Source organism: Silene latifolia, chromosome Y (assembly GCF_048544455.1).
Source record: "Silene latifolia isolate original U9 population chromosome Y, ASM4854445v1, whole genome shotgun sequence".
Classification (NCBI taxonomy): Eukaryota; Viridiplantae; Streptophyta; class Magnoliopsida; order Caryophyllales; family Caryophyllaceae; genus Silene; species Silene latifolia.
In genome coordinates, this window is record NC_133538.1 from 242,485,537 (window position 1) to 242,499,221 (window position 13,685).

A 13,685-nucleotide genomic window follows, 5' to 3' on the forward strand; every position below is an offset into this window, starting at 1 on the left:
AATTATGTATACTTCCACTCCATTCGACCGATAAGCAAATAAAGAATAATTGGATAAACATTGGGTAAAACCACAAGCCAAAAGAGAGGTAGATAATTTTTCAAACCAACATCGAGAAGCTTGTCAGAGCCCATATAAAGACCTCTTAAGACGACATACCTTGCCTGGTGTATCAACGGAATAACCTTGTGGTAAACACATATATACCTATTCTTCCAAATCACCGTGAAGGAAAGCATTATGCACATCCATTTGATGCAATTCCCAACGTTTGGAAGCAGCTAGAGCAAGGAAAGTACGGACGGTTACCATTTTCGCAGTCGAAGCAAATGTCTCAAAAAAATCTACGCCCTCCTCTTGTCTATTTCCGAGTACCACAAGACGAGCTTTAAACCGTACCACCGATCCATCAGCTTTGAGCTTCACTTTGTAGACCCATTTATTGCCAATCGCTTTTTTACCCTTAGGTAAATCAACTATTTCCCATGTCCCATTACGAATTAAAGCTTCAATTTCATGGTTCATGGCATCACACCAGTGATTATCTTTCATGGCTTCACGAAACGACCTGGGCTCTACATTACCATCAATAGCTGCAACAAAAGAGCGGTGTCGTACAGAAAACTTATCACTAGAAATAAAATGCGTTAAGGAATACGGCGCACCTGATGCAGACGAAGGCATGAGATCACTAGGAGAGGAGCTATACTTTTCGGTGTTGCTTATGACCCGACCACCCACTGTCACATACTCATCGTCACTGTATCTAGACCATGGTATATGTGCCCGTTTACCTCTCCCATACTCTACTTCCTCGGCCTGCTGGGTTAACTGCCCAATGGCGTTTCCAGGAGCAGCTGCTTCACGGTCAGCCACTCCCGTTTCCTCAGCGCGTTCAACAACACGCTCAACATGTGGGTCGACATCCACATCCGTCAAAATAAATTCCGCATCATCATCAACGTCAAATAAATCATGCTTATGAGTAGTATTATCCATATTATCGACTCTATATGGAAAAATCAACTCATCAAAAACAACATCCCTAGACACAAAGAATTGTTTTGTATCTAAGTCATAAACCTCCCATCCTTTCCGACCAAAGGGAAAACCGACTAAAATGCAACGCCTACTTCTAGACTCAAACTTATCACCGTCTTTGCGTGGATGTCTGACATAACATAGACAACCAAAAACACGCAAATTTTCATAATTAGGCTTCTTACCAAAAAGCAATTCATACGGAGTACAACCCTTAAGCAGTACCGAAGGAGTTCGATTTATTAAATAGGCCGCACTTAAAATGCATTCTCCGCAAAAATCAATAGGAAGGTTAGCTTGGAAACGTAATGCCCTCGCCACATTAACAATGTGACGATGTTTTCTCTCCACTCTCCCGTTCTACTGTGAAGTACCCGGACATGTGGTTTGATAAATAATGCCATGAGTATCAAAATAATTTTTAAGACTTTTAAACTCACCCCCATTATCCGTTCGAACCACTTTAACATCCATATTAAATTGTCGTTTGGCCATGACAACGAAATTTTGCAACAATTGGTTTACTTCATCCTTTCTTTTAATCAAATAAACCCAAACACCCCGTGAAAAATCATCCAAAATAGTCAAAAAATATCGGCCTCCACAAGATGACGGAGTACGATAATCACCCCACAAATTGCAATGGATTAATTCAAAAATAGCTTTTGCTTTATTTGTACTACTAGTGAATTGTTCTCTTGTCTGTTTAGCACGCAAACAAACGTCACAAATATCCGAAACATGCTTATTATTATCAAAAGGTAAAAGACTAACTACTTTCTTCGAAGGATGTCCCAACCGGAGATGCCACAAATTCCCATCATTTCCTTCCTTTCGGCAAGCCATTACACGCGGCTTAACAGCTCCCCGAAGTGAGTATAGCCTCCCTCTTTGTTCACCCTTGCCAATTATCTTCATCGATACACGGTCCTGCAAAACGGAATTATCATTAGTGAAATTGACCGTACAATTAAGCTCTAACATCAGCTGAAAAACCGAGACAAGGTTGCGATGAAAGTCGGGCACAAATAACATATTGGTTAAAATTAAATCATCGAACAATTTTGCACTGCCTTTCTTAGTTGCCCTAGCATGCTTCCCATTGGGAAGTGTTATCATGCAAGGCTCAATCTCTTGCAAATTCTCCAATAAATCGTAGCAACCTGTCATGTGATGCGTGGCACCAGAATCGAGTAACCAAAAAATTTCAAATTCCGTCTTACCATTCATTCGAGTGTTGGAAGTCGATCCCTTTGAGTGATTAACGAATGCTTCCCATTTCTCTTTCAAAACAGTAACATACTCTTCTTGGCTCTCGGCACTGTCATTCACACGGGCGCTATTTCCCGCGCCTCTGCCACCGCCTCTGCTGTTACCACGGCCTCCCCGTCCTCCACCGCGGGTTCTATCTCTCCATCCCTTTGGATAGCCTATAATGTCGAAACATCTAGCATGAGTGTGCCCAAATTTATTGCAACCATCGTAATAAGGTCGAGTAGTTTCTCCTTCTTTCTTCTTATCTTCCTCCATACGGTTGACCGCAACTGGAACGCTATTGTATTGAGCAGCAAAACCTACTGGTTCTGCCCTATTTTTGCCGTCCCTAGCACCTGCAACACGCTCATTCGTCCTTCCACGAACTCCCTCTTCTTGAATCAGGGTCGAATAGGCTTTATTGAGGGAAGGTAGAGGTTCTTGCAGCAATAGATTCTAAGTAACGGTCGAATAATCAGAACCAAGCCCTAAAAGAAAATCGTGTAATTTATCTTGATCACGTTTTGCTTCTAGCTGCTTGTTGATCCCACACTTGCATGCTCCACAACTGCAAATCGTGTTCTTATCGTATTTATCGAGTTCATCCCAAAGCCGCTTCAATCTGCCATAATATTCAGCGATGGACTCGTTATCGTTTTGCTTACAACTAGAAATAGACTCCTTTATGCGATGTAATTTTGGACCGTTTCTGACACTAAAACGCTGCTCTATATCGTCCCAAAGTGCCTTTGCTTCTTTGACATAGGTGATCTATGAACCAAGGGTAGGTTCGATCGTGTTGAAAATCCAATTCACGATCATCGCATTCACCATATACCAATCCTCAAGATCTTCTTAATCGTCGGCCGGCATCTTAATCGTGCTGTCGATGAAACCAGTTTTCTTCTTTGAGCGGAGGGCACCTTTCATTTTAATGGACCATTCATCATAATTCTCACCCTTCAATTCGACAACAATCAATTTGTCACCAGATTTGTCGGAAGTCGAGAGAAAATATGGACTGAGTTTTTCGTCATATCGTCGGACTCGGAATCGGAATCGATGTGTAGGATTGAATGTGGAATATCGCTATCGCCCTGAGAACGACCGTCGTCACCGTTGCCTTCTTTATCGCTCATAAAATTCCTAGGAAAACCGTAGCTCGGATTACCATGTAGAAATACAAAGAATTTGGGAATAATGAAAATGTATGTATTGAATTGAATGCTTTACATAATACATGGCGACGGATATATATTCTCGACATGACGATATTGACACGAAAAACCATAATGGACACTCGGACTATATAAAATTCAAAGCCCATACAAATAATGTATCTTAACAAAACAAACTACTAATTAGACACTAATGATAGATTAAGACTCAACAAGTAAAACTAAACACAAACTATGAGTATGAACTGTAACATCCCCATCTACCAAAGTGCCTTACCAAGGCCTACCTTAGTAAACGGAAGTGCTACCATCTCGGTTACCCGAGGAAAGGTATATCAAATTGACCATAAAAGTACGTATATTTAAAGTAAGGTAGCTTAACCAAAGATACATAACCAAGATTTCCAAATCTAAAAGGAAATACAACCATGACCACAAAACTAAAATGTGTAAGACTCAGCGGAAGCTAAAGACTCGGCGGAAGCTAATAGTCATCATCTCACAAGCATCCCATCCAACCTTCGAGTAAGCTCACAACAACCTGCTAGACTTCTGCTCACTATTCCCCAATGGATCACCGCAGGTTTTGAAAACATAAAACAATCAAAACAAAACAATTATGTTATAAACAATCTTATCCTCCAAATACAATTGTCTGAACCGCAGCCCAGACCTGCCAGGTTACCCATCGCAATAGGTTCCCACACCGCCAGTGGTAGACCGCAGCCTTGCCACCTAAGCCCCACTCATCGCAATAAGCGAACCCATATCATTAATGTGCACACCCCCTTGTGACGGGGGCCACAAGGGGCGAACATGGGGGTGAAGACCATCTCCCTAAAATGGCTCCACAATCAATACCAACAATATCACCAATACCAAAATACCACAATAATCCACATCAAAGATAATCACACATTTCCAATCAACTTATAATAAATCAAATAAAAAACTAAGTAGGGAATCCCTACCTGATTAGCAAATCCGAAAGACAAATCAACAAAGCGAGCTAGATTAACCGATTATTCCAAGTCAATTACCAAAAGATCTTTAACCAAGTAACCTGTAAACAAAAATAGAAACCAATGCTTCATCAACGAGAGTATTCTTGCCATCTTGACAAATGAATCCAAAAGCAGCCAGTGTCACTGAAGTTCCTCCTTGGCAACTCGTAGTCCTTGACCTTCACTTTAAGCCTTGTCACCTCTTACAATCACACATCAATAAATCTTTTCATTATGGTTGTAAAGCCCCGGCCCAAACCTAGGGTCGGGAGCGGTCACTCACGGTAGCTCGCCAGGCTGCATACATAGCCCACAGATCAACAAGGGTCCTTCTTAGCGCATTTTATCCTCACTCATGCACATCCTGAAAACATTCCCAAGAGGTCACCTATCCTAAGACTACTGTCAGCCAAACACGCTTAACTTTGGAGTTCTTTCGCTTGGATAACCAGAAAAGAGAGTACACTTTGTTGATATGAATAGTACTTTCAATCTCTTTAAGCACTAGTCAGATTATAAGCCTAACAATGAACCTCTTCAAGGGGTTATCCCACTCGAGTAACGTTTTCGGTTCACTGGAGTATTACACACCCCCACTTGAAAAACGCAACGTCCTCGTTGCGCTTGGCAGCATCTGACCGCAGCCAACTAGCCAAGCCCAGAATCCTCCCCTGTTAGGTGGGTGACCCGGTTACTCCTGACCACAAGCTCACCACACGCACACGGGGTCGCTCTGATACCAATTGAAACACCCCGGCCCAAACCTAGGGTCGGGAGCGGTCACTCACGGTAGCTCGCTAGGCTGCATACATAGCCCACAGATCAACAAGGGTCCTTTTCAGCGCATTTTGTCCTCACTCATGCGTATCCTGAAAACATTCCCAAGAGGTCACCTATCCTAAGATTACTGTCAGCCAAGCACGCTTAACTTTGGAGTTCTTTCGCTTGGATAACCAGAAAAGAAAGTACACTTTGTTGATATGAATAGTACTTTCAATTCCTTTAAGCACTAGTCAGATTATAAGCCTAACAATGAACCTCTTCAAGGGGTTATCCCACTCGAGTAACGTTTTCGGTTCACTGGAGTATTACACACCCCCACTTGAAGAACGCAACGTCCTCGTTGCGCTTGGCAGCATCTGACCGCAGCCAACTAGCCAAGCCCAGAATCCTCCCCTGTTAGGTGGGTGACCCGGGTAGTCCTGACCACAAGCTCACCACACGCACACGGGGTCGCTCTGATACCAATTGAAACACCCCGACCCAAACCTAGGGGTCGGGAACGGTCACTCACGCATTACTCGCCAGGATGTGTACATGGCCCACAGATCACCACGGGTCCTTTCCAGCGCATTTTATCCTCACTCATGCGCATCCTGAAAACCTTTCCAGGAGGTCACCCATCCTAAGACTGTAACACCCCCATACACCAAGGTGCCTTACCAAGACCACCTAATCCATGGAAATGCTACCATCTCGGTTACCCGAGGCAATATATATCAAATAGACCATAAAGAAACATACTTAATTAAGTAAATGAGTTTAAGTGATTACAAATCCAAAACCAAACTGTAAAGTAAATACAAATGTTCCCAAAACCAAACCAATTGAAAAGAAAACTAAGTTCAAGATACAGCTGAAGACTCTAGTGACATGTGATGACTCCATCCCAGCTATCCCTCGCGCAAGCCATCTCATACCTGCTCAATAACTGCTCACCATCCCCGAAGGATCACCACAGTTTTCAAAACATATAAAACGGTGTCAGTTACTGATTACATAAAGCAAGATACACAAGATAAAACACACACAACTTCCAATTCCATTATATCACTACACACCTGACTACACACTAAAGTGTGTAGTCCTGCCAGAATACCCATTGCAACAGATATTCCACGCCGCCAGTGGGGGACCGCAGCCGTACCCACCAAATCCCCGCTCATTTATTCCGAGCGAAACCCATGTTCCTTAATGTGCACATCCCCTCCTGTGGCGGGTTCCACAGAGGGTGAATCAAGGGCGTGAAGCCACTCCCGCAAGTGACTCCACTCAGCCGAGAACACGCCTCGCGAACCACAGACAATCACACAACCAATTATACAACACAACATCAATACAATACCAATACGTTAAAGATCAATAATAAACACAACCATCACCAAAAACTATCTAACCAATAACCGAGTAGGGAAACCCTACCTGGAATAAGCAAATCACCAGATCGTCACCAAGCAGCTATTCAATATTACTCTTCTACGAAAGCACCTCCTATAATCACATAATCATATCATCATTATCTAATACATATCATACTCCCAAAATCCCCCAAAATACCCAATTAGGGTTTTAAACGAAATCAACGAAAAGGTATTAAACCTATACAAGGATCTTACCCACGACACGACGAACTCAACGGCGTAAAGAACACGACGATCTGACGATCCTAACCTTTGGGATTTGATAGGAACTCGAAGAAAGGAAGTAACGTAACTTGTTTTCTCTCCTGAGAGGTTTTAGAAAAGATAAAAGTGACAAAGGAATTGACGGAAAGCTTTAAATATCAATCACGCGTTGCTAACATAATCCGGCTAAAACAACCCGCGAAACTGACTTACTCGATCGAGTAAGTCACTTACTCGATCGAGTGACCATTACTCGATCGAGTGCCACACTTACTCGATCGAGTACCCATCAGCAGAAAACTGTTTCGAAAACCAAATTCACTTACTCGACAGAGTAAGCCCCACTCGATAGAGTACCCAAAAGCATAGAAAACCGTAGTATTACAGTCTTCCCTCCTTAAAATGAACTTCGTCCCCGAAGTTCAACCCATAGTCAAAACAAAACATACTAACTTAACCACGACACAACAACGCAACTAAAACTCAAAACAAAACTCCCAACCACAGCTCAAACCAACTCAAAGAAACTAATAACTGTACCAAAACTAACATAAACCATACCAAAACCTTATGCGATCACATCCTACCCCCCTAAAAGAAACATGGTTACGTCCCCGTAACTACACTTACCTGATAAAAAAAAGACGGATACCGCTCTCTCATAGCCTCTTCCGCCTCCCAAGTAGCTTCCTCAACCTCATGATTAGACAATAAAACCTTAAGCAACATCTTTTCCCCGGACCTAGTTTTTCGAACCTTGCGATCAAGAATCTGTTTTGGCACCTCAAGATAAGACAAGGACTCGTCCAACTCTATGTTCTCCACCTCTAGCACATGGGAGGGACCACTCTCATACTTCCGTAACTGAGACACATGAAACACATTATGCACACGATCCAAAGCCGCTGGTAATGCTAACCGGTAAGCAACCTCTCCCACACGATCCAAAATATCATATAGTCCGATGAACTTCTGGCTCAGCTTCCCTTTCTTACAAAACCTCATAACCCCACGCATAGGAGAAACTTTCAGAAGAACCTTGTCCCCAACCTGAAACTCTATGTCACGGCGATGTAGGTCTCCATAACTCTTTTGTCGATCCACGACCGCTTTCATATTTTGCCTAATCACCTTAACTTGTTCTACCACCTCCTGTACCATCTGTGGTCCTAAAACCACTACCTCAGCTCTATCATCCCAGCGATTCGGACTCCTACACCTCCACCCATACAGAGCCTCAAACGGTGTCATCCCAATACTCATGTAATAGCTTTTGTTAGAGAACTCAATCAAATGCAACCTATCCTCCCAGCTACCACCAAACTCCATCACACAAGCTCGTAACATATCCTCCAAGGTCTTGATAGTCCTCTCTGTCTGCCCATCTGTTGTAGGATAAAAAGCAATACTCATCTTCAAGGTAGTTCCCATCATCCCCTGCAACTCTTGCCAAAATCGAGAAATAAACCTCGTATCCCGATCTGACACAATATTCTTAGGTACTCCATGTAATCTCACCACATGTTTTCTGTACCCATTAGCCAACTGAAACTTACTCCATGTATGTTTTATAGGAATAGAGTGAGCTGACTTAGTCAAACGGTCAACTATCACCCATATCATGTTGTTACCCTGTTGGCTCCTTGGTAAACCCACTATAAAGTCCATAGTGATAGATTCTCTCAAGAGATTGAATATTACCTTATGGTCATCGCTGCTCTCCCTTAACTCTCTGACATGTCAAAAATCGAGCCACAAACTCAGCTGTTTCCCTCTTCATCCCAGGCCACTAGAAATTCTTCTTCAAATCTTTATACAACTTTTCACCACCTGGATGTACGGAATACGGTGTACAATGAGCCTCTGCCATGATTATCTTTTTCAACTCCCCATCATTAGGAACACATCATCTCCCATCAAACCGAACACTCCCATCAGTATGAATAGAAAACCGAGACACTGTCCCTTTCTCTACTCCAGCTCTCCACTCCTCAATCTTAGGAACAAGAGCCTGCTTCCTGCAAATATCATCATAAAGGTCTGGCTTCACTGTCAAGTCTCCTCTAGCATCCCCTTTTTGTATCACATGTATCCCCATCTTCCCCACCTCATCTCTCAACCTCATCAAAGACATAGCAGCTAGGATATATCTTGTTACAACCGTGGCGGTGTGGGCCACAAGAGACATGAGTGTAATAGTGTTGTGGGAAGGGGTTTTCAAAGGCCATCATTAGGGAGTTTCTCTCAGGGTTCGTCTCAGAGTTATGCTAGAAACAGGCCGGTTGGGTCATAGAACAATCAAGGTGGTCAGAGTAACAACAATGGTGGACCTAACCGCAATGGCGGTAATTCTTGTCAGAAACCGGCAGCTAACAACAACCAGAGGTCAGCTGCCAAGCCATCTACTAGTGCTAGTACCGTTCAGGGAGGTGGAGAAAAGACCAGTGGAAAGTTATTCATGATGGACAAGAAAGCTGCTGAGGATGATGCTCACGTGATCACGGGTACTTTTCTTGTTAATGGTGTTTTTACCTTTGTTTTGTTTGATTCGGGGGCGTCACACTCTTTTGTATCGTCGAGTCATGCTAAGCTTTTTGGTTTAAGAGAGTTTGAGTCTGTAAAAGATGAGGTTCTTATACCATCGGGTGAGTCCATATCTTGTGGGAGGTTGTATAAGGGTGTATCTAAGATAGTTGGGCAGGTTGACCTTCCAGTGGATTTATTAGAATTTCCTATGGATGGTTTTGAGATGATAGTTGGTATGAATTGGCTGGGTAAATACAACGCTAGAATAGATTGTCACCAAAAGAGAGTCTCTTTGAGAGGTCCTAAGGGAGTTAGTGTGTCTTATCATGGGTTTGTTGTCAAACCCAAAGTCAAAGTGATTGCAGTGGTGACATTGAAGTCTTATCTGAGGAAGGGGTGTCCTTTGATTCTATGCCATGTGAGAGACCATAATAAGGTGAGTTCGACAGCTGATCAGATACGAGTGGTGGGAGAGTTTCCATATGTTTTTCTAGAGGAGAAACCAGGTGGGCTACCAAAGAGGGAAATAGATTTTAGTGTGGAGCTGAAACCAGAGACGGGACCAATCTCTAAGGCCCCGTACCGCATGGGTCCTAAGGAGTTAGAGGAGCTGAAGAAACAGCTGGATGATTTGATTGATAAGGGATACATTAGACCTAGTGTATCGCAATGGGGAGCACCAGTTCTGTTTGTAAAGAAGAAGGATTAGAGTTTGAGGTTGTGCATCGACTACAGAGAGCTGAACAGGGTTACAGTGAAGAACAAGTGTCCTTTGCCAAGGATAGATGATCTGTTTGACCAGCTGAGCGGGGTAAGAGTCTTTTCCAAAATTTATTTAAGAACAGGTTACCATCAGGTGAGGATTCGGGATGAGGACATACCAAAGACAGCTTTTACATCGAGGTATGGTCACTATAAGTACGTGGTGATGCCGTTTGGGTTATCTAATGCACCAGCAGTGTTTATGGATTTGATGAATCGGGTCTTCAGTCAGTTTTTGGATCGTTTTGTGGTGGTATTCATAGATGATATTTTAGTCTATTCCAAGACTAAGGAGGAGTATAAGGAGCACTTGAGGTTGGTGTTACAGACTTTGCGTGACAACCAGATGTATGAAAAGTTGTCTAAGTGTGAGTTCTGGCTCAAGGAAGTTGCCTTTCTGGGGCATGTGATTTCTAAGGATGGTGTAGCTGTGGATCCGGCAAATATAGAGGTAGTGTCTAAGTAGGAAGCACCAAAGAACGTGGCAGAGATCAAGAGTTTCTTGGGTTTGGCAGGGTACTATCGTCGGTTCGTGAAAGACTTTTCAAAGATCGCCAGACCTATGACAGCGTTGATGAGGCAAGAGAACATGTTTCGTTGGGATGAAAGTTGCGAGACGGCGTTCCAAACATTAAAGGAGCGTTTGACCAAAGCTTCAGTCTTAGCTTTACCTGAAGGGTGTGAGAACTTTGAGGTATATAAAGATGCTTCAAATAATGGTTTAGGATGTGTGTTGATGCAGAATGGGAAAGTAATTGCCTATGCTTCTAGGCAATTGAAGCCTTATGAGGAGAACTATCCAACACATGATCTAGTGTGTTTGCTCGCAAGATTTGGAGGCACTATCTTTATGGAGAAACCTTTAAAATGTTTTTAGATCACAAGAGTCTCAAGTATATCTTTACTCAAAATGAGCTGAACATGAGACAGAGGAAGTGGATGGAGCTGATAGGGGACTATGACATGGATATCATATACCATGAAGGGAAAGCAAACGTGGTTTCCGATGCGCTAAGCAGGAAGAGTGTGCATTCTCTATGCACTATTACACTCATGTTACTTATGGCCCACACCGCCACAGTTATAACAAGATATACCCCAGCTGCTACTACCACCACCACGACCACGCCCATAGGAAGCTCCACTACTAAACCCCGATCTCGATGAGTAAGCCCTCGCTTGATTATGGTTGCCCCTCTTGTAACTGGACTGAGCACCACCCTCACTCTCAGCCTTACTCTTCTCGGGACCTCTCTCCCTGTTCTCCTTGGCCATTCGACCAATATCTTAGCTCTCCCTACTCTCTCATACACCTCCTTAACATCTGTAAGAACCCAAACCGATAACGTCTCCCATTATCTTGTAGGTTAAGCCCTTCTCAAATCTCAGCGCTAAGCTCTCCTGGTTCAACCCGATATCCTCTACATACCTAGACTTCTCATTAAACTTATGATAGTACTCAACCACAGTCATATCCGGAGTCATTTTGAAATCATCAAACTCCTCTCCCAGCTTACTATGAACATGCTCAGGCACAAACTCTCGGCGCATAGCTCTGTTAAACTCGCTTCATGGTATAGCTGACTTCGCCTGCCTCACATACAAGTCCAGAGCAGTCTCCATTACCTTATCCCACCATTCTCCCGCAGCGTCTCTCAAGTAGAACGCAACTTATTCCACTTTAAAGTCCTCAGGATAGTGAAACACATTCAAGATGTTTTCCATCTCCCTATGCCAATTGTCGAGCAAAATTGGCGCTCTGGTACTCATGTATTCCTTTGGGTTGAAACGGGCTATGGTAGTACTCATCTTAGCGAAGTCTACCCCAGCCTCTTTGTCCTTACCAAACTTCTTTAAGGCCTCGGTAAGCGCCTCTTGACGCTCAAGCATCTTGGCAACTTCATCTACACTCATCAACTCATCCCTGACATACAAAGCGGATCTCTTTGGCGGCATCTTTGAACTATATAAGAAAAGAGGTAAACATAAACACACATCCCATGACTCAACGCGTATATAACCTGTGCAGAACACACTCGACCGAGCAACTCAACCCACTCGATCGAGTTGCCCACTTACTCGATCGAGTACCACAACTCCAGAACCTGACCAGAAAGCATCACATAACCCACTCGATCGAGCCTCTCACTTACTCGATCGAGTACACCTCGCTCGATCGAGTCCCCAACTTACTCGATCGAGTGCCCCAAAACAGCAGCGATTATTCAAAAATGTCATATGCCCCACTCGACCGAGTCTAGCCCACTCGATCGAGCCCAACCTACTCGATCGAGTATCCCCTACTCGATCGAGTCATGCTGACTCGTTAGCTACCCGCGTGCTCAACTTAACTACTTTTTACAACAACTATATATATATATATATATATATATATATATATATATATATATATACACACACCACAACGCAACATCCTATCCACATGTTTCTAATAAACCACATTATAAATCAACATCATGCAATTTCATTATTCACATCAACATATAATCATACAAACTACTCACCTTTCGCCACCACATTCTCCATTCTCCACATTCACTTATCCACCAATTCATACAACATATCATTCAATATATGTATGCAATATAACTTAAATAAACACATAGCGATCCCATGATACCCCATAGTGACCGTTTCAAAGTTGTAGAGCGAGTTCGCGACTTTAGGACGTCTCCCAAGCCTTTTCATTAGTACCAAACAACTCCTACCCGGATTCATTTTATTTTGACTCTCTATATTCATTGGGTTCATTAGTTACAGGTTCTAAAATCGTCGCTCTGGTACCACTTTGTAACACCCTCATACACCAAGGTGTCTTACCAAGACCACCTAATGCATAGAAATGCTATCATCTCGGTTACCCGAGGCAATATATATCAAATAGACCATAAAGAAACATACTTAATTAAGTAAATGAGTTTAAGTGATTACAAATCCAAAACAAAACTGTAAAGTAAATACAAATGTTCCCAAAACCAAACCAACTGAAAAGAAAACTAAGTTCAAGATATAACGGAAGACTCTAGTGACATGTGATGACTCCATCCCAGCTATCCCTCGTGCAAGCCATCTTATACCTGCTCAATAACTGCTCACCATCCCCGAATGGATCACCATAGTTTTCAAAACATATAAAACGGCGTCAGTTACTGATTACATAAAGCAAGATACACAAGATACAACACACACAACTTCCAACTCCATTATATCTCCACACACCTGACTACACACTAAAGTGTGTAGTCCTGCCAGAATACCCATTGCAACAGATATTCCACGCCGCCAGTTGGGGACCGCAGCTGTACCCACCAAATCCCCGCTCATCTATTCCGAGCAAAACCCATGTTCCTTAATGTGCACATCCCCTCTTGTGGCGGGTTCCACGAAGGGCAAATCAAGGGCGTGAAGCCACTCCCGCAAGTGACTCCACTCAGCCAAGGACACGCCTCACGAACCACAGACAATCACAAAACCAATTATACAACACAACACCA

At 43.1% G+C, this 13,685-nt stretch overlaps 1 protein-coding gene across 1 annotated transcript; it reads right to left on the reverse strand.

Moving 5' to 3' along the window:
• Positions 1–207: 207 nt before the first annotated feature.
• Positions 208–11,721, reverse strand: LOC141630360 (uncharacterized). Its single transcript, XM_074443191.1, has 4 exons — positions 11,511–11,721; positions 4,514–4,536; positions 1,841–2,751; positions 208–1,171 (listed from the first exon to the last, which is right to left on the reverse strand). Exons 1-4 carry the CDS (start codon positions 11,719–11,721, stop codon positions 208–210), a joined length of 2,109 nt encoding a protein of 702 aa, XP_074299292.1.
• Positions 11,722–13,685: the final 1,964 nt, after the last annotated feature.